Source organism: Aulonocara sp. 'chitande type north' Nkhata Bay, linkage group LG3, assembly GCF_057382095.1.
Source record: "Aulonocara sp. 'chitande type north' Nkhata Bay isolate Kocher_YH1m ecotype deep benthic linkage group LG3, A_spYH_male_GT1.1, whole genome shotgun sequence".
NCBI classification, from domain to species: Eukaryota; Metazoa; Chordata; class Actinopteri; order Cichliformes; family Cichlidae; genus Aulonocara; species Aulonocara sp. 'chitande type north' Nkhata Bay.
This window is the reverse complement of record NC_141346.1, coordinates 8,553,052-8,574,486: the sequence shown is the minus strand read 5'-3', so window position 1 is coordinate 8,574,486 and position 21,435 is coordinate 8,553,052. Positions and strand designations below refer to the sequence as shown.

Sequence of the window (21,435 nt, the reverse complement as noted above, 5' to 3'; positions counted from 1 at the left end):
CTGATGACTACTGCAGAAATGATCAGATTTCTGGGGGGTTAATTTTGGTTATTTATTCAACTCTGTTCTAAACACCAGCTGACCATTGAAAGTCTTGGGTTTCTGCTAAAATAGAAATAAAATTCTAACATATGATCTGTCTGGAGAACACCTGTCCTCTATGCATTTTACACTTCAGAGTTGTGCTCTTGTCCTTTTGTCGAATAAAAACAAGAACCTTTGTACCTTTGTTTCGACGTAATTGTAACTAACTACTGAATTTAGTACAATCACATGTTACATTAAAGCAACGCTGAAAAAAGTAATGTACTTTGTGTAATCTGTTATTTTGTGACACCCAACACCAGTGATGGGAATAATGGTGTTGCTAACGGCATTACTTTTTTCAGTGACTAGTAATCTAACAAATTACTATTTCTATTGTTGCCATGCCATTACTAACAAGTGCAGACGCGTTACTATTTTTCAACACATAGACAGCTGAACCTGTCTTCAGCATACCGGGAGCTACGCAGGCAGTGCTGCTCATTGGCTGAGGAAGAATAAAGTAGTTAGGGTAAACCAATCACATGACCGATTTAAGATGGCATAGCATCAAGATACTATGGCAATCTCTGTGAGGAAACTGTTGAATGTCACAGGTGCTGCTAAGAAGCCACCAAAGCCAGAAAACAGGAGGAGCGATACACCTGATGTCAGGTCTGCAGGTATCAGGCACAAATAATTTTTGTGGGATCTTATTTGATGAAGAACACCTGATCGTTCTGTAAATAGTTTGGAATGGTTCTTAAAAAAAAAGTTTTTTAGGTAAATAGTTGCATATAACTTTGCAAAAGTTTTGTAAACCACAAGTTTTAAACTTGTAGATTTTTTTAAATGTACAATTTATATTTGCATTTGAACTTTTGGAAATGATTCGTTAAACATGTTTGTGAAATTTTGTCTGAACATAGATGGATTAATCAGTTGTGTTAATAGAGTATATTAAAATGAAAAAAATAACTATAAAACTAGATGTGAGGTTGTGCTGAAAAGAATGATACCAAACAAGACATGATAAACAGCTTTTAAACCTGAAATGTAGAGGTCAATGTAGTCAGAAAACGGCCAATTATACCCTGGACCCCAGAGGGTTAAACTTTTTTATAAAGTAATGCAATTGTTACTTTCCCTAGTAAATGTTTACTTTCATAATATTGTAACTTAGTTACTAACTCAGTTACCCCCCTCCCGCTTCACTCACCATCCGTCTCTTTCTTCTGCTCTTAATCAGTACTGTAGTGCAGAACAAAAACGAGTCCAGACAGATGCCTGCACCCACACACACACACAGACACATAAAAATGAGACAGCTTCTAGAGGCAGTTGTCAGGCCTATGGCTGACTCAGAGAAAAAGGACTCAAATGTAGGATTCAGACGGAGGCACTGGTAAACGTTTAGTAACCAAATTTATTTAGAGAAACAAGTGAATGTACAAGACAAGTAAACCGTGAACTGTGGGAATGAACATAAACTATGAATAATGCAAAACTGTGAAGTACATATGCAACCTGAGCTATGAAAGCAATCAGAGAAACTTGGACAGTGAAAATGACACTTCTATGACTTTGTGGCCAAAAAGGGTGTAGACATACTGGATGGCTGGTTCATGGGGATTCCCTGATATGGAAATAACATAAGTTCAGGTATTGTTCCAGGAAAATGCTGGCTGACTGTGGTGTAGAGTGTTCCTTTGATGCTTACTTGCTGCAGGTGGAGGAGTAGCATGGAGGGGAGAATTGTCCGAGTGAGTGGGGAGGAATCCAGAACTCCAGAAGCTGAGGCAGGGAGGCAGGCAGGTGCATAGGGCGAGCAAAGCCATGGCTGAGAAAACTGTCTAGAAGTCCTGCCTCTGAATGAAGCTTTTCTGGGGAAGGTTTGCATCAGGAGAGTTATTATAAATGAGTATCACAAGGAAAGATAATGCAATTCACTTAAGCGGTTCACAAATACTATTGTGGCCTACATTAACTTTGGTTAGCTGAGACTCTGTTGAAGAGGAGTGGAGAGTGTTGGTGTTATATGTCAACAGATGAAATGAATGGCCCCTCCCAGAGGTGGAACTGCTGACTCTGTGGAAAACACCGAAACTCACCCGGATCATGACGGTAACAAGACAACAAGCATCAGCGCCATGTTACGCTAACTGTTAGCAGTTCAACGATCCAGTGAAGATCCACCACTCTGGTTAGTAGTGGCTTCATTAAAGCATAAGGAACAAGTAAGTGATCATCAGCTGGTGCATAGAGACAAAAAAAGGTGGGGAAACAAAAATATCTTAGAGAAAAGAAAAGGTTTGCCTGTTTTAAACTTTGTTCTGTTATTAAAAGGATTCACAGCATCATGATTAAATATTTTTGATTAAATTAGCAAAAAAGAAAATCATCAAGGGTCCTAAAGGCTGAACGACAGCTTGAGATACAAAGAGAGTCCACCTTTGTGTGTTAATGCGTGACAGATCCCAATAGAACAAACTCATAGTTGTGCCTGTGGCTGCTGTGGAATATACACTACACCACTGAAGGGCACTCTGTCTTCTTAGCTTCTTAAAAGTTTACATGTTTTGACCTGTCTTAAGAAGACAAACAGCTACGCTCTGGAATGAAACACACACGTGGGTGTAGTTGAATGAGTCTCTACCCTGTTTTTCGTCCTCATTAAAGAGAGACGCACAGACGATCAGACTGAGCTCAGACCAAACTAGCAGCTTCCTCTGAGTGAGTCCAGCTACAGGAGAGAAAAGTGGAAAACTCCAACACTGCTGCTTCAAGCTGCTGACGCTCCACACACTGAATGTGAGTTTGAGCAAAAACATGACTCAAAGGAAGTTTCAGTGAAGGTGGTAGAGGAGGGAGGGGAGCCAGGACTGACTGTACTTCCTGTCTGCTGTTTTCAGCTTCACTCACAGACTCAATGGCTTCCAGATCAGAGGAGGATCTCTGCTGTCAGGTAAGTCAGGAGATCTTCAGTATTCCCATTGTTCTTTTATGTAGCTACAGCTTCTATAAAGACTGTCTGAAGGGATAGTGGAAAGAGAAAAGTTAGTACATAAATGAGCCACTTGTAAACCTGGCTTTAAAGAACTACTCATATTTTAATATTAGATAAAATTAACTTGAGAAAATGCACATTGCAGTTTTTTAATCAATGCATTTATTAAGGTTTTTTTTAAAAAAAAAAAGCTATTCAAACCTGCCTGGCCCTATTTTAAAAGGTATTTTATAAAGTAAGTGACTCCCTTCACCCGGTTAGGCAAAAGTCAACAATCTTCGGTCGACGTGGGTGGCCTTGAATGAGGAGAGAGAGAGTCACAACAAATAGTCTGATTATCTAGGGGAGAATTTTGTCATTCCCGTCAGCTTTTACCTTGAGCATCCAGCTGGTGCCGGGGGGGCGCATGAGACGAAGATGGTAGTTGTTTTGGTTAGTGTGAACAAACTGCATCCAATTTTACAGTAGGTCTAATGTCTGTCACTGGTCACCAGGTCTCATCGTTCAATGTCCTCCATCGAGTGTTGCCAGACACACGACACAACCGACCATAGAGTATCCGGCAGGGAATGCCTCCACAGGACAATCGGGATAATTCTTCTTTTGTCTTTTAGCGAACAAGTCTGGGAGAGTCTCTAAGGGTTAGAGAATAAGCAAGACTATACAAGACATGAGAAGCTAAGCAGGAAAGATAAGGAAGAGGGAGAAAGTGTGACAGCCAAGAGAAGAGAAGTGTTTCGGGACCTGGATAACTTGTCATGATTAATGGAACCTTGAATTCTGATTACTGCTGGCAACCTTTACTGAGGTTCTTTAGCATGATCTTGAACTACCCGTAAATGGCAGGTTAGCCATGCATGTCACCTATTAATAGAGATAGATTGATAATATTTAAACTATTTAAATTTTAATATTTTAAATTGAAATTAATTAATGGTGGGACTTCTTTGACCAGTCTTGTTGGAACGGGGTCTAAAATACATATTGATGGTTTGGAAGAAGTAATTACTAGAGAGTTGAAGAAAAAGAATAAATAAATATCAATGTATTTGAAAACAGCTACACAACAGACAGTCGGTGTCATACACCACCGCCTCTGTTCAAACATGGTCATTAACAGTGGACATAGAAGGCTTCTTTCACTAGTCTTTTAAACCATCTGTCTTCTCTGTCCAAAATGATTCCAGCATTCAGCTGTCTGCCATCTATAATCCAGTTTTGAGATCCCTTCCCAGACACCTTAATGCCATTCACATCCTTGGCCATTTGACTAAAGTATCACATGATAGGGTGGGGCTAGCTTTCACAATGGATTCACCCAAAACCTTGGCTGATTGTGACCTACACCTGTTTTAACACATTGACTCATGTGATTATGTAGAGAATCAGTAGCGGAGTGTGGGAGTATCCCTTTGGGGAAAATCCCAAAGGGCTTAAAATCTGGGACTGCACACCAAGAAACTTTGATGAGAGATTAAATGCCCTAAATCGTCCATTAGTTATGGTGCAATAGGTGTAGGCTGCTGGGGGATTCCCATCATGTACGGAGTATTACTGTCAGAGGGGCCCGGAGGCAAGAAACTTGAAAGGAACCTAAGAGCAGTAACCCAGATTGAAGGCGGAAGGAATGTTTTAACAAGGTTTATATAACTAATACAATGGTAACATTTGGCAGCCTGTGCTTTGTGCTGGGCAGAGGGGGGAGGGGCGGTAGTTACACTCTCAGTAACACAGGAAGAGAGCCAGAGGGAGAGAGAGAGAAAGAGAGCCAGGGACAACAACATCACATTAGAAAGGTATCCGGTTGTTCAGTGATGACGCGACGAATCCTACTTCCGGGTCTAAAGTAGTCTGCGTTTAATATGGCTTTTGTGTTGTTAACTTGTTTAATGTTATGTATTTTCTTCTATTTGATCTCAAAAAGCTCCTAAAACAGTCAGTGATCCCTGTTGACCTCCCTCGGCTTTTATTAAATAATCATTTATTTAAGCTCAGTTTTTAAAACCTTAGGATGTAACTACAGCCCAGCCCATGCAGCAGTATATGAATGACTAACCTCGTATTGTGGATGGATTATCTCAGTTGTTCTCCTGGCTGAAGTTTGGTCCTTTTACAGCATCCTGCCATGCGATTACATTTGTTCCTGACCACCGAGAACACTCACGTTAACTTTTATCGAGTGGAAAAAAAGTTAGCTTGTTTATATTATGCTAACATAGCTGTATATATATGAGTGCTTGTGTATTAATACACAAACAATACACATGTGCTTTCAGTTGTGTAATTTAAGTGATCTAGGTAGCTCTGTTTTCAGTTAACGCTAGAAATGTGTTTTGGAGTTTGTACGTGTTTTGTCTCTAGGGGCCACCGTATATATTTATATATAAACAAATATAAATAAAACCACCTTTTTTACATTAGTAATTCTTTTTTTTGCATAATTTTGTATTATTGTTAATAATAAATTAATTAAAACAACAAAACAACCTGAAGAGCCGGTTCGGAGCCGAAAGAGGCTCTTTTTAGTGAGGGGGTTTGAAGAGCCGTTTCTCAAAAAGAGACGGAAATCCCATCACTAGCAACATCATCAAGCAAGTAACAAAAGGGTCTGCTAGTTGGGGTGCACTGAGGATAAATCTACTTGGTCATCCGTGGCAGTGTCAAATACGTCTTCTCCAGGGGATGTACCAAGCCGCATGTGCCGTCCTCTAGATCCACCAGTGACAAAAAGGCACCTGCACACTTAGATTTACGTATTAATGCATGCTCAGTCATCCAGGTAAGTAAATCCTCAAAAGTTGACGCTTCACCTCTCATTTGATAAGCTTCTTCACTTCTAAGAGCGACTGGTAGAGAGTCCTGGATTTTTAGCCCTATCGTAGTGTTCTCCCAAGAGGGTCACAAACCCCCTATTGATCTTCTACCTGATCACACAAGCCAAGGGTGAAAAAAGGTGGGGTCACAATCAGCCAAAGTTTTGGGTGAACCCATTGTGAAACCTAGCCCCCTTGTATTAGGTGATTTACTGTAGTCAAATGGCCCAGGGTGCGTTCACTATGTGTTTATACACTTGAATACTGAGTATTGAATTATTACTTGTGATTATTCTCTGGGTGTCTTACACAGCATGCCTTTAACCCTGTCTTAACCCTCCCCTCAGACCAATCAGTCACATCATATAAACACCCTTCCCTGAGCCTGGTTCTGCTGGAGGTTTCTTCCTGTTAAAATAGATTTTTAACTTCCCACTTTTGCCAAAGCGCTTGCTCATAAGGGGTCTATGACTGTTGTTTTTTTTCTCTGTTGTTTTATTGCAGGGTCTACCTTATAATAAAAGGTAGACCCTGCAATGTGTCTGAACAAAACAATTTAGCAAACAATTAAAAATAATTCTACAAAAAAATTAGCAAAAATTAAGAATGTACATTACTATGTTCTTACAGGAGAGAGATCAGAAAACTTCAGGGACTCTCTGCAGTCTGCACTCTGAGGAGCTCAAAATCTTCTGTCTGGACCATCAGCAGACTCTATGTCTCGTTTGCTGTGTTTTAGCACAACACACCAAGCACAGATTCACACCCATCAATGAAGCTGCACAACAACACAAGAAGGAACTTCAGGAAACTCTGGAGCCCTTAAAGGAGAAGTTAAATGTTTGTGAAGAAGCTAAAGTGAAGTTTGATCAAACAGCAGAACACATTAAGGTCCAGGCCCGACACACAGAGAGGCAAATTAAGGAGCAGTTTAAGAAGCTTTACCAGTTTCTAGCAGAGGAAGAGGAGGCCAGGCTGGCTGCACTGAGGGAGGAAGAGGAGCAGAAGAGTGGGATGATGAAGGAGAAGATGGAGGCTCTGAGCAGAGAGATAGCAGCTCTTTCAGACACAGTCAGAGCCACAGAGGAGGAGCTGAGAGCTGAAGACGTCTCATTCCTGCACAACTACAAGGCTGCAGTGGAAAGAGTCCAGCGCTGCCCCCTGCTGGATGATCCACAGCTGCCCTCAGGAGCTCTGATAGACCAGGCCAAACACCTGGGCAACCTGACCTTCAACATCTGGAACAACATGAAGGACATGGTCTCCTACAGTCCTGTCATTCTGGACCCAAACACTGCTGATCCAAACCTCATCCTGTCTGAAGATCTGACCAGTGTGAGAGGAGGAGAGAGGCAGCAGCTTCCTGATAATCCAGAGAGGATTCATTGGTTCTACTCTGTCCTGGGCTCTGAGGGCTTTAACTCAGGGACTCACAGCTGGGATGTTGAAGTTGGAAACAGTACATATTGGGACCTAGGTGTGTTGACAAAGTCTATGGGGAGGAAGAAAGAGTTATGGTCTGAATTATGGAGAATAGAGTTATTTGAAGGTAAATACTCAGCATGGTCACCATCAGCTGCTCTCACTGCTCTCTCAGTAGAGAAGAAGCTCCAGAGGATCAGAGTGAATCTGAACTGGAACAGAGGAAAGCTGTCGTTCTCTGATCCTAATACTAACACACACATACACACCTTCAGAAACACTTTCACTGAGAAAATGTTTCCATATATTCGCACTCGTGAAGAAGTGAAAGTGTTGCCGTTAAAAGTGTCAGTGTCATGGAGCAGATGAGTTAGGGATGATTATATTTCTAATGTCGTTTCCTGTCAGTGAAATGTACATTGGGTCCAGATGTAATAATACACCCAGTCTAACAGAAGGTTCACATTTGAATGTATTTAAGAATGATTTAAAAAGTTAAAAATCAGCTTGAGTTGTTACTCAGAGTGAATACAAACGTCAGATGAAAAAATTATAACTGGTTATAATATATCATGCTAATGAATGGAACTCCTGCCACATTAAATGATATTAACCCTTTAGAACCGGTAGGAGCGGACACGCTCCATTTTGCGTAACTATTTTTATATCCCGGTAGCACTGCAACCACGTGAGCTAGCGCAATAATTTTTTTTGCATATGAAACCGGAGGAATTGTACTTATATCTTATGCCATCAGCTTGTCCTAGGTCAGTTTCCTTCCACATATAGCTTTGCAAAAACTGCATAAAAAGTGCTTGTAGCAACAAAAACATAATATTCCAGAAACACGCTTTGCCGATCCGATCAGCTGTTTGTAACACTTCCTACGTCCATCAGCGCGAACTATCACATGACCGCATGACCTGCCCGAAACTGTAAGTGACGTCATTTTACGGAAATGTAGTTTTTTTTTTTTACCATCGTGGCCTCATGAGCTTATACTTGTGTTTTTAAAAGTTATGTTTTAACTTCATGACTTTCTGTGTCGTTTCTGGGATGCTTAGGACTCATATTGCACTGCTGGAAATAGTTTATTTTGATGCATATGCTGTTATTTTGCAAATTTGCACTATAATATATTTTTTCGTTTTTCCTGTAGTATATGAAAATTGGTGTATCTCAAAAATAAAACTATGAAAACACTCAAAATAAATTTCCTTTGGTGGGAAACTAGTTTGTGGAACTTTTTTGTATTTACAGTTTTGAGGGATAAGCCTCTTAAATTTCTCTAACTAGAAATATATGTTAAAAAAACAAAAACGATTTTCAATTTTTTTGTAGTTTATTGCACTTTCTTGCAATTTATGTAATTACTATGCACTTAATGCAGACATATTATTAAAATTTGGGCTATAATGGTTGTATTGATGTATAGCAACTTGAAATGCTCCAAAAAATGGCTCCACAGCATGTAAAAATATAATATAAGCTCTGGTGGACTTGGTTCTATGGTAGGTCTTAAAGGGTTAATAAAATATATAGCAAGGATAAGTAGTAGACAATCAGGATTCAATTAAACTTTATATTTATTGTTTTATAATGTGAAAGAAAAAGGCTTTTTAATCAAAATATAAATATTCAGTTTATTTCTCTTGTGGTTTTAAAAAAAAAAGGTAATGGAAAACATGTGCCGCCATTACGTATTTAAAATACAAAATCTGAGTAACTGTATTCCGTTACAGTTACCATTTAAAAAGGTTGTATTTAGAATAGAGTTACTTTGTTGAAATAAATGGATTACTCGATTATTTTCCTGTTTCATATTGTGGTGTTACGGTTGCCATGATTACAGGGTGCCGCTCTCTCTCTGTGCGACTGTGTGTTTCCTGGGTGAGAGCGCCTTTTTGTTGTTGTTGTTCTAAGCTAATAGGCAGAATGCTACAGGCATAGCCCTAAAGAATGTAGCCTCATGGGCAGTGTAGTCGGTGCTGCAGGCAGAATAGAGTGCCATACATGTTATCTGTCTGTGAGCGAGGGAGGGAGAAAAAGGATAGTCGAAAAGTACGAGCTGTCATCGAGCAGAAACGGGAGCTGGAAGCATGTAAATATAATAACAACCACTGCAGCCAAGAAGAGTGCCTGACGAGCCCAGTTGTAAGTAAGCTAGCCCAGTTGTAAGTAAGCTATTAAGACTCGACTGTACACCGTGTTCGTGTTTTCCTCCGAAACAATAAGTTCCGTTGGAGCAGCCTTTCAACGCCTCTCTCTGTCTCTCACTAGCAAAGTTAACCCACACAACAAAGTAAAGGTAGTTTTTGGCTATGAGCCCGACACAAACCCGACGTATTAGCCAGACGTCCCTTTACTACGGTTCGCAGCCGCGGACCTTCAGTAACAGTAATAAATCACACAGCAATAGTATATTCACGTAGATGTAGTTGTAAAAAGCATGATAATATACTAAGTAATCCAAAGTATTCAGAATACGTTACAAAATACATTTTGGGGCATGTAATCTGTAATCTGTATTGGAATATGTTTTAAAAGTAACCTTCCCAACACTGCATATAAGGATTACAGTATATTTAAAAAAGTGTTTTTCTTTTTGTTTAATTGTAAATAATTTTTTAATAAAAATATGTATTTACATAATGTAAAATGAAAGACAATGAAAATATTTTGCTAACAGATCAACTGAAAAATGCCTCTCCTCTCCCCGGGACCTGTACATGCCAGCGAGCACGAGCAGCCCCACGTAGGCTCGGAACTCGACGCGGCCCATGGGCTTCCATCCGTCGATGGCGGGCCTGCGCCTGTCCGCTTCCAGGTTGGTCATGGCGATCACCGAGTCCTCTATCTCCGGCGGGAAGTAGGCCATGAACGCGGAGGCCTCGTCTCGCGCCGCCGCCACGGCCTCTTCGGTGGGGCCTCGTCCTGGCGGGTCGAGGTCGTCGTTGTCGTCTTCTTCTTCTAATTCTTCTTCTTCTTCATAGTCTTTGTCTTCTTCTTCATCGTCATCGTTATAATCATCGGCGAGGACGTCTTCTTCTTTTTCTTCTTCTTCATCATCATCATCGGCGAGGACGTCTTCTTCTTCTTCATAGTCTTTGTCTTCTTCGTCATCGTCATCGTAGTCATAATCGTCGGCTACATCTGCGTCGCAAGTTTCACTGACAGCGCCGCGGCCGCGATCGCGTCCAAGATCATGAACGCCAACTGCAGCACGGCCGGCGTCGTCCTCTCGCCAAACCTCCCGAGTCCGCCGCCTGCTTCTTCCTCTCCCCCTCGGCGGTTCGACTCGCCTTGCGAGCCGCCGTCCTGGCAGAGTTGCGATGCCATTTCGTAACCGTGATCCTCTTCCGCGAAATACCTATGGTCCGCCACCCCATCGTTTTCGTCCTCCTGATCCTCCGAGTAGCGCTCCTCCTCGTCTGCGAGCGTTCGGGCCGTCGGGTCGTCGTTGTCGTCCCCCTCGGCCTCTTGCTCCTCTTCCTCGCTCTCGTCCTCCTCCAAGTTCTCCTGTAGCTGCTGCCGATCTCCGACTCATCCCAGAGATCTCCAGAACACCGGAGGCTGCCCACTCTCCCCGGCCGGGCGGAAGTGCACGCAGACGGCGCCGAGATCGTAAACAAAGGCGAGGTAGGCGCGGAGGGCTACGGGCTAAGCTAAAGCTAACACCACACCGGCTGCCTTTACCCAGTATTTTCCTCGCCAATGTCCGTTCTCTGGCAAACAAAATGGATGAGATACGGCTCTCCATCACTAACAACAGACGGATTATGGACTCAAATGTCATGTTTTTCACCGAAACATGGTTGAACAACAGCTGCCCGGACAATGCTATCGAGTTAGCAGGACGCCACACACACCGAGCCGACAGGCTAGCAGATGACTCCGGCAAGACCAGAGGTGGAGGTTTGTGCATTTATATTAACAATGCTTGGTGCATGAACTCCACTACTACTGAGAGTCACTGCTCACCTAATGCGGAGTTTTTAATGGTCAAATGCAGACCTTATTATCTCCCCAGAGAACTCACTTCGATCATACTCACTGCCGTGTATATCCCCCCAGACGCTAATGCTAGGTTGGCCATGAAAGAACTTTCTGCAGCCATTAACAAACACCAGAATAAACACCCCGAGGCTGCTTTTATTGTTGCTGGCGACTTCAACCACACCAACTTAAAGACAGTCCTCCCCAGATTCCACCAACATGTCTCCTGCCACACCAGAGGAGACAAGACTTTAGACCATGTGTATTCCAACCTGGCTGGAGCCTACAAAGCCACACCCCTCCCATTGGACAATCGGACCATCTCTCCCTGTTCCTCACACCTAGGTATTCACCACTCATCCCAACGTGTGAAACCTGCTGTGAGGACAATTAAAGTGTGGCCAGAGGGGACAGAGGCAGTGCTCCAGGACAGATTTAAAAACACAGACTGGAATATGTTCACCCACACAGACCTGGACCAGTACGCCTCATCTGTACTGGATTACATCTCCGAAACCACAGACAGTGTCACCACCCAGAAACGGATCACCATGTACCCCAACCAGAAGCCTTGGATGAACCGGGATGTTCGTCTCCTCCTGAAGGCCCGCAACACCGCCTTTAGGTCAGGAGATGCACACGCCTACAGCACAGCCAGGGCTAATCTAAAGAAGGGCATCAAAAAAGCCAAACACCATTACAAAAAGAAGGTAGAAGAACACTTCTCCAACTCCAACCCCCGACGCATGTGGCAAGGACTCCAGACCATTACAGACTACAGGACCACCAAACCCTCCCCCGCATCCTCTGATGTCTCCTTCCTAAACGAGCTCAACAACTTTTATGCTCGTTTTGAGCGAGGGAACCCCACAACCACAACCAAAGCAGACGTGACGCCAGACCACCAACCTCTGACTCTCTCCCCCACCGATGTAGGAGCGGTGCTGAGCAGGATCAATGTCCACAAGGCTGCAGGTCCCGATGGCATCCCCGGGCGTGTTCTCAGAGCGTGTTCTGGGGAGCTTGCAGGAGTGCTCACAGACATATTCAATCTGTCCTTGGCCCACGCTGTGGTACCGGCCTGCTTCAAATCCACCTCCATCGTCCCGATACCCAAAAACTCCAACCCATCTTGCCTCAATGACTACCGCCCAGTAGCACTCACCCCCATCATCACTAAGTGCTTAGAGCAGCTGGTCCTAGCACACTTCAAATCCTGTCTCCCCCCCACCCTGGACCCCCACCAATTCGCATACCGCCAGAACAGGAGCACAGAGGATGCAGTCTCCATCGCACTGCACTCTGTCCTCTCACACCTGGACAACAACAACACCTACGCCAGAATGCTGTTTATAGACTTCAGTTCAGCATTCAATACAATCCACCCCTCACAACTCATCAGGAAACTGACAGACCTGGGCATCAGTTCCCTCATCTGCAAATGGTTACTGGACTTCCTGACCAACCGCTCCCAACATGTCTGGCTGGATAACCACTGCTCATCTACCATCACAATGAACACCGGTGTACCACAAGGCTGTGTGATGAGCCCTTTCCTCTACTCCCTCTTCACCCACGACTGCAGACCTGCTGATGGTTCCAACACCATCATTAAGTTTGCAGATGACACCACGGTGATTGGCCTCATCAGTGACAACGATGAGGCCGCCTACAGGGAGGAGGTGGATCGTCTGGCTGAGTGGTGCGACACAAACAACCTGCTGCTTAACACCGAGAAGACCAAGGAGCTCATCGTGGACTACAGGAGGAATGCTGACCCACATCCACCCATCCACATTAAGGGGACGGCTGTGGAGCGTGTGAGCAGCTTCAAGTTCCTGGGAGTCCACATCTCCGAGGATCTCACCTGGACGACCAACTGCTCCAAGCTGGTCAAGAAGGCTCACCAGCGCCTCTTCTTCTTGAGGACTCTGAGGAAGAACCACCTGTCCTCAGACATCCTGGTGAACTTCTATCGTTGCACCATCGAGAGCATCCTGACCAACTGTATAACAGTCTGGTACGGGAACTGCTCTGCCTCGGACCGGAAGGCGTTGCAGAGGGTTGTGAAAACTGCCCAGCGCATCGCCGGAGCACCACTTCCTGCCATAAAAGACATCTACAGGAAGCGGTGTCTGAAAAGGGCTGGGAAAATCATCAAAGACCCCAGTCACCCATCACATGGACTCTTCACCCTCCTGCCCTCTGGGAGGCGCCACAGGAGCCTCCGGACTAAGACCACCAGGTACCAGAACAGCTTCTTCCCCACAGCTGTCAGACTCCTGAACTCTGCCTCCTGACATCTGACCCAAGTTAAACTCATGGACTGAACATACACACCCCCACAATGGACAACTGTACCCTCAAACACACAATAATAACATGGAGTGAACCATCACTCAAAACCACTAGCACTTTATATAGCCTCTGTAGAAACTATCTACACCCTCACTTATCTTAACTGCACTACTGTATAGCTCTGTGTAAATAATCATTCTGTACATTCGATAATCTTTAATCCTACAACTGTTTACAACTTGCATAGTTCCCATTTCTGTATAGCTGTATATCTCAGATTTCTGTAAAGTTATTTATTTCATATTCTGTATAGTTTTTCATATTTATATCCTGTTCATAGCCTGTACATAGCTTGTACTCACATACTGTACATACTTAGTTATAGAATATTCACAACATACTTCATACCGTGTACATTATAACATACCATAATAGACCCATTTCTGTAATATACTTACATATCTATACTATTGCTAATATATATTGTAATATACCTATATCACTAAAGCACTTCTGGATGGATGCAAACTGCATTTCGTTGCCCTGTACCTGTGCATGTGCAATGACAATAAAGTTGAATTCTATTCTATTCTATTCTATTGTTGTTGTACGGCACGCGCCCGGACACCGCCTCTGTAACCTGTAACCCCGACGCGCTTAGTACCCGCCATCCGCGCTCTTATCATCTCGCCGCGCGACGCGCTGTGCTTTCTCCGGGGTGTTTCTCGGCCACCTTTTACAAGACTTTATCGTCCGCGCGTGCACGTGTGCTCTCTGTCAAACTCACGTCTCTCTCTCTCTCTCTCTGTCTCTCTCTCTCTTATCCCGTCCCATCCCCTCGGGGGGATCTCGCGACCCCGACCTCCTACCTCCCTCCCTCGGCGGGGGACCCGCATCCCCCGGCCCCGCCCTCCCATCCCATCCCATCCCCTCGGGGGGGGGGGGGGGGGGGATCTCGTGCCAATGATGGACAGTTTCCAATTTTGTTGTAGTATTTAGAATACTTTATTAATCCCGAAGGAAATTACGGTTTCAGCAGGCAGCACGCTAATGGCGCATGTGCACTTACAAAGGAACCTTCTGACCAACTTTACGCAAACATCACATTGGGGAGACATGTCAGAAAGGTAGGCTGGTAGGAAAAAAAACGCCACCTCTCTGGGGACATCTCAGGCCCTCCAAGGTTTGGAGGCCTATCTCCCCCCACCACCACTTCCCCTGCCAGTGGCAGACACTCTCAGACATCGGTGCGTTGGTGGTTCTTTGTGTCTGGGGATGGGCGTCCAGGTACACACCGGCTCACTCCTTGGCGGCCGCTAATCGGAGCCTGGGGCTCGCTCGGGCCACTTCGGAGGTGGGGTGCCCCCGGCCTCGGGCTTGGTCACTCAGGCACAGCTGGCTGCCGGCGGAGCTCACGGGCGTGTCACTGCAACCCCCCCTGGCTTCTGCTCCGCGGCTGCTGAGTGAGCCCTCATCTGGGACTCTCCTCAGCTCTTTCTGGGACAGTGGCGCGGCTGCCCCTCTGTTGGTCTTCCTTGGTCTCTTGTGTTCTCTTCTGCTTGTTTTCTTTTTTCTTTCTCAACAGGTGATCCAGGTGATCGATAGATGCATTTTTCTTTCTTTTTCCCATTCTGTTGGTTTTTGTTTTTTGCCCTTCTCCCCTGTCCCTCTTCTCAGCTCTTTCTCTTTCTTTCTCCCCTTCTTTCCCCCAGTCAAGTCTGTCCCGTATTCAGCAAGTGAAAATAAAATAAACAATAAAAGGTGAATCAAATGGACCATTATGGCAAGGCTGGGATGGTCAATTTGGTAAAGTAAATCATCTTGGCCATCTTTCTTCGCCTTTAGACAATAATTCTGATGGCAAAAGAGCCAAACGGGACAGGCAAAAAAAAAAAAAAGTTTTTCCAGGTTAAGACAACTCAAATAAATTGAGTTTATCAGCATTTTGCATAAAAAGTACTGGTAACTTATTTAAATCGAGTTCTAATAACAAATTGATAAAAAATTGAGTTCAGCCTATTTAATATTTTTAATTAAACACAATATTACATTTTACAGTGCATTAGAACCCGTGAGAAATGCAAGAAATGCATTATTGCTCAGTCTCCAATATCTTTCCCAGAACAAACACCAATTGCAAGTAACATACTAAAAATAAACCTGAAAAAATCCGTTTAGAACAGTGTACTATGTTGCAAAGAGTGAACTACCACTGGCACAATTTAGCAGTCTTTGCAAACTTCAAAAAGCAAATGGCCTAGATCCTGGTTCCACTTGCCTCTTACCCGTGACTTCAGCGGAAATTTCAAATTCAGGATCTGACACAGACTGATTCATGTCCTAGACAGTTCTTACAAGTTCATAGAAATTTCTGTTCAATTAGAACCAAATATTTGAGTTGATGATTGTAATTTTTATACAAAGTTGTAATTTGTGTTTCAAAAATTTTTTGATTAATGTTTTGTTCTATTGTAACGGAAACAAAACAGGAAACAAAACAAAATTGCTCTTTTTTATTCGGGCTACTTAAATTTATTTTGGGCTACCAAAAACTGAAGAGTCCCTGCCCAAAGGACTACCAGGGATTTTGAAATTTTGCGAGCCCTGTAGCATATAGTTTTATTGTTATATTTCAAGATCACAATAGTCTTAGAATTTAGAACTACAAGTTTTAAAAGAACTAACACAAATACACTTCAGTTAAATACTTATAATTTTTTTCCCCAAACCACGTGGCGCCGCAGTATAAGGACTAAAGAACCGCATGGAGCTCCGGAGCTGCAGGTAGCCAGTCCCTGATATCCGGTTGTTCAGTCTGACGTCACTAGCCGTGTCTGGGTCTAAACTCCGCTGCAGGTCCATATATCAAACAATCACTATGGCATTACTGAGAGTTGAAAAACTGTCTAAAGTCTTTCATCTTCAATTTTGCCACACACGCTGAGAAAACGAACTTCAAAACGTTTAACTATGCAGAGCACAACATGCATGACCCTTAAAGTAACATTGACCCAGATACCCACTTCTACAATAACACCAATAATACTTGTGAGTACTATACAGATGACCAATTCAATGTGAATATTAAAATGGCAAATGCATTGTCGGTCATACATTTCAATAGTAGGAGCCTGTATAAAAAAATTTCTAAAATTACAGAATGTTTAAGTAAGTTAAAAAAGTTTAATATAATTGCAATATCAGAAACATGGCTCGATAATGAGAAAGTTAGTGAAATAGGACTGGAAGGATACGAATTGTTTACAATGAACAGGGTGAATAAAAAAGGAGGCGGTGTTGCTTTATATGTAGATAAAGTTTTGAAATGTAGTCTGATTGAATGTATGTCATGCACCATAGATAATGTATTGGAATGTGTCACTATTGAAATTAATGTTGAAAAAGCTAACAATATAATTATAAGTTGCATCTATAGGACACCAGGTTCATGCCTTGAGATATTCAATGAAAAACTTGCTGCTATGTTTAGCAACCTAAGTGATAAAAAAGTGCAAATAATTTGTGGTGATTTTAATATAGATTTGCTAAACCCAAATGGACATCAGAAAACAACAGATTTCGTAAATACAATGTATAGTAACTCCCTTTTCCCTGTAATTATAAAACCAAGTAGAATAACAATTGATACAGCTACATTGATAGATAATATTTTCACAAATAAAATTGACCATGAAATAGTAGGTGGACTTCTTATAACTGATATAAGCGATCATCTTCCTGTTTTTGCAATTTTTCAAAATTATTTTGGGATTAAAACTAAAGAATCAAATATTTGATATGATACGACATAGAACAACAAGAGCCATTGCTGCCCTCCAGGTGGACTTAAAGGAACACAGTTGGAATGAGGTTTTTGCAAATGAAGATTCAAATAGTGCATATGATGCATTCTTATCAACTGTAATTTCACTATATGAAAAACATTGTCCTTTAATGAAGATCACTAGAAAGCATCACAGATCAAATAAGCCATGGATCACAAAGGGGATAGAAGATGCATGTAAAAAGAAAAATAATCTATATAAGAGATTCATAAAACAGAGGACAAAAGATGCTGAAATAAAGTACAAGTTATATAAAAATAGATTAGTAAATATTACAAGAACAAGTAAGAAAGAATATTACCACAAATTATTGGAGCAAAGTAGAAGTAACACACAAGAAACATGGAGGATATTAAACAGTATAATCAAAAAGGGCTCAAAAAATAAGAATTATCCAGATTATTTTAAAAAAGATAAATATATTGTGCTTGATAAAACTAAAGACATTGCAAATGAATTTAATGATTTCTTTGTAAATGTTGGCTTTAATTTAGCAAAAGAAGTTCCAGAGTCAAGAAATAATAACGACCTAAATAAACATATTACTCAGAATGTGTCCTCCATGTTTATTGGTGCTGTAACTCATAGAGAAATAATTAACATTGTGAAGACATTTAAAAATAAAAAGTCCACTGACTGTTTTGGTATTGACATGATATTAGTTAAAAGTATTATAGAATATATAGTGCAACCTTTCGCTTACATTTGTAATCTGTCCTTTCAAACTGGTGTGTTTCCCTCACAAATGAAAATAGCAAAAGTTATTCCAATCCATAAAAACGGAGAGAGATGTCAGTTTACCAATTATAGGCCAATATCACTACTCCCACAGTTCTCAAAAATTTTAGAAAAGTTATTTGTTAATAGACTTGATAAATATATTGAGAAGCATAATCTCCTAAGTGATAAACAATATGGCTTTAGAGTGAAAAGGTCCACTTCGATGGCAGTGATGGAACTTGTTGAAGCGATATCTAATGCAATAGATAATAAGGAATATACTGTTGGTGTTTTTATAGACTTAAAAAAGGCGTTTGATACAATTGATCATTCTATATTAATGAATAAACTAGAGAGATATGGCATAAGAGGGTTAGCATACAAGTGGATGAAAAGTTACCTGGATGAAAGATATCAATATGTCGAATTCAATAATGTAAAATCTAAGCAGTTGAAGGTAACTTGTGGTGTTCCTCAGGGCTCTGTGCTGGGCCCTAAATTATTTATATTATATATAAATGACATATGTAGCATTTCCAAACTGTTAAAATCTGTATTGTTTGCTGATGATACCACTCTGTACTGCTCAGGTAAAAACCTAGAACAGCTTCTGACTACAGCGGAAAATGAGTTAAATATATTAAAAAACTGGTTTGATGTAAATAAGTTATCATTAAATATAAAGAAAACAAAATTTATTATTTTTGGCACTAGACAAATGAAAAATGTATCTAAAATAAGGGTTAATGGAATTGAAATTGAAAGAGTGTACGAAAATAAATTTCTTGGAGTGATAATTGATGAGAAGCTGAGTTGGAAGTCTCATATAAACCATGTGAAAACAAAAATGTCAAAAACCATTGCTATTCTCTATAAAACAAAGCATGTCCTGAACAAAAAATCATTATACACACTTTATTGTACTCTGTTGCTTCCATATATGACTTACTGTCTGGAGATATGGGGTAATGCATATAAAACGAACACTTTTCCTATTTTCAAGTTACAAAAAAGAGCTATAAGAATTATAAACCAATCAAACTATATAGAACCAACTAACATTTTGTTTATTAATCTGAATACCCTGAAATTTTATGATTTAGTTGAATATAAAATGGCACAGATAATGTATAAAGCACAAAATAACATGCTTTGCCCCAGTACTCAGAAGCTGTTCAAAGTCAGAGAGAGTCAATATGACTTAAGGGGAACAGATTTCTTTAAAAAAAAACAATATAAGGACAAATATAAAGCAGAGATGTGTTTCTGTTAGAGGAGTTAACCTGTGGAATAGTTATGACAGTGATTTAAAAAGGTGTAGTTCATTTTCCTTGTTTAAAAACATGTTTAAAAATAAAGTATTAGAAAAATATATAAATCAAGAATGAAAAGAGCAAAAGAAAAAAAAAAGAAAAAAAACCCCCTCTTGATTCTTTTGCTTTGATGTAGTTACTTATCTAAGGTGGAAAGTTTTTTTTTTTGTTTGTTTGTTTGTTTGGTTTTTGCTTTGTTTTATTATTTCCTTCAAGCCCTGTGTACAGGAGCTGCATGCAAAAAGATATTTTGTGAAAAGGGTTGGCATAATAAGCAAATGCTTCAGCCAATACCTTTTGATTAGCCTTGTCTCATGCTTTCTTGCTTTGTGGTAGATCTTTGTTCTGTTTTCACTGAGATATTTGAATGCTAATCAATAAAAAAAAAAATCAAATCAAAAATCAAATTAATAAAATGATCAGCATTCTGCTCTACCAGGTGTAACAATTGAGTTTAACATCCAGGCATCCATGAAAACGGAATTTATGACATTTAATGGAGTTAGAAGTTAGCAGGGAGTTAGCTCGCTAGCTTCTATCTAAATACAATATAGCATGTCCTGACTGCGGGGTTTTGGAAACAAATTAAAACGTACAGCTCTGCTATCACTTCCAGCATAAATGAAGACAGAAAACTAAACAGCAGTGACGTTTGTTGGGTTACTGAAGTTGGACTAGCTGGTATATCATGATGTGCTACGTGACCGCTAGCGACACAGCTATGTTAGCATAATATAAACAAGCTAACTTTTTTTCCACTCGCTAAAAGTTAATGTGAGTGTTCTCGGTGGTCAGGAACAAATGTAATCGCATGGCAGGATGCTGTAAAAGGACCAAACTTCAGCCAGGAGAACAACTGAGATAATCCATCCACAATACGAGGTTAGTCGTTCATATACTGCTGCATGGGCTGGGCTGTAGTTACATCCTAAGGTTTTAAAAACTGAGCTTAAATAAATGATTAGCGGTAATAAAAGCCGAGGGAGGTCAACAGTGATCAAAGAGAAGGAAATAAAATATTTTAGTGCTGACAGGGGATTTCTTTAAATCACCCCATAGTTCTTCAGCTAAGACACCTGAGTTAGAAAAACACAAACACTGCAGTTGTCTTTTACTCGCGAGGGCAGTCATAGACACACGAACTGCGTCTTATCACTGTCTGCGTTCTTTATTTATACTTTATTTATACTTGTCTGTATGTGTGTGTGTGTACAAATAGCTTCTTATTCTAAGAACTCTGAGCTTTTTCTAAATCTGTATGTTCTTACAGAAAGAGAAAGCTATTAGTTGTTTATCACACAAAAGTACATGTCAAAAGTAACGTAGACATTTGCTTAGTGTTCAATAAAAGAATACATTTCATGAAGCTGATCACATTATATAAAAACAATATTCCTTTGACATTCCCCCCTGTTGAACAGAAAAATGAAATGTACAAGTCATCAGTAACTACTTGTCTTTCACATTTTCAGTTACTACATCATTAGTTGCACTTCATCTTCATCTTACAAATAGGAAAAGAAGTCTTCATGATCTTCATCGGTTTGTGGTACATCTGCATATGCTGTGAGTAATAAACTTATCATCTGTGGGATTACAGCCTTTAAACAAGGTATAACACAAGTAAAGAAGAGCAAAATAAAATAAAACCAGGAAAACTCCAATGCCGATCAACAGTCTCTATAGCATCTGAAGTTTAAAGAATGTACATTATCTGGTATATAGGGTGCAGCACGTGGTGTTGAATAAGACACACAATCCTCCTTTCTCAGCCAGGATCATATCCAGTGCTACACGATGTTGCATTACAGCAATTCTGAGAGCGTCTATTTCTTGGTTTTGTCCCTCGTTGACCTTGCAGGATGCATTGAAGAGCAAGCCGAATCTATAGTCCAGTGTCTCACTTCCGAGAGCATGTTTTCCGACTCCTGTCCACGGGGAAGAGAGAGTTGAGTACCTATTGTCCAGTTGTCCAGAGTTTGAATTCTTCAGGTACA

At 41.1% G+C, this 21,435-nt stretch overlaps 1 protein-coding gene across 1 annotated transcript; it reads left to right on the top strand.

Moving 5' to 3' along the window:
* The first annotated feature begins 2,116 nt into the window (after positions 1-2,116).
* Positions 2,117-9,479, top strand: LOC147333798 (nuclear factor 7, ovary-like). Its single transcript, XM_086270041.1, has 4 exons — positions 2,117-2,261; positions 2,704-2,835; positions 2,937-2,989; positions 6,475-9,479. Exons 3-4 carry the CDS (start codon positions 2,954-2,956, stop codon positions 7,633-7,635), a joined length of 1,197 nt encoding a protein of 398 aa, XP_086126167.1. The 5' UTR covers positions 2,117-2,261; positions 2,704-2,835; positions 2,937-2,953; the 3' UTR covers positions 7,636-9,479.
* The last annotated feature ends 11,956 nt before the right edge of the window (positions 9,480-21,435 follow it).

Coding starts and splice junctions, on each gene's coding strand:
- LOC147333798 (XM_086270041.1), top strand. CDS start 2,954: ATGGCTTCCAGATCAGAGGAGGATCTCTGCTGTCAG. Junction 2,990..6,474: donor AGGAGGATCTCTGCTGTCAG/GTAAGTCAGGAG, acceptor ATGTTCTTACAG/GAGAGAGATCAGAAAACTTC.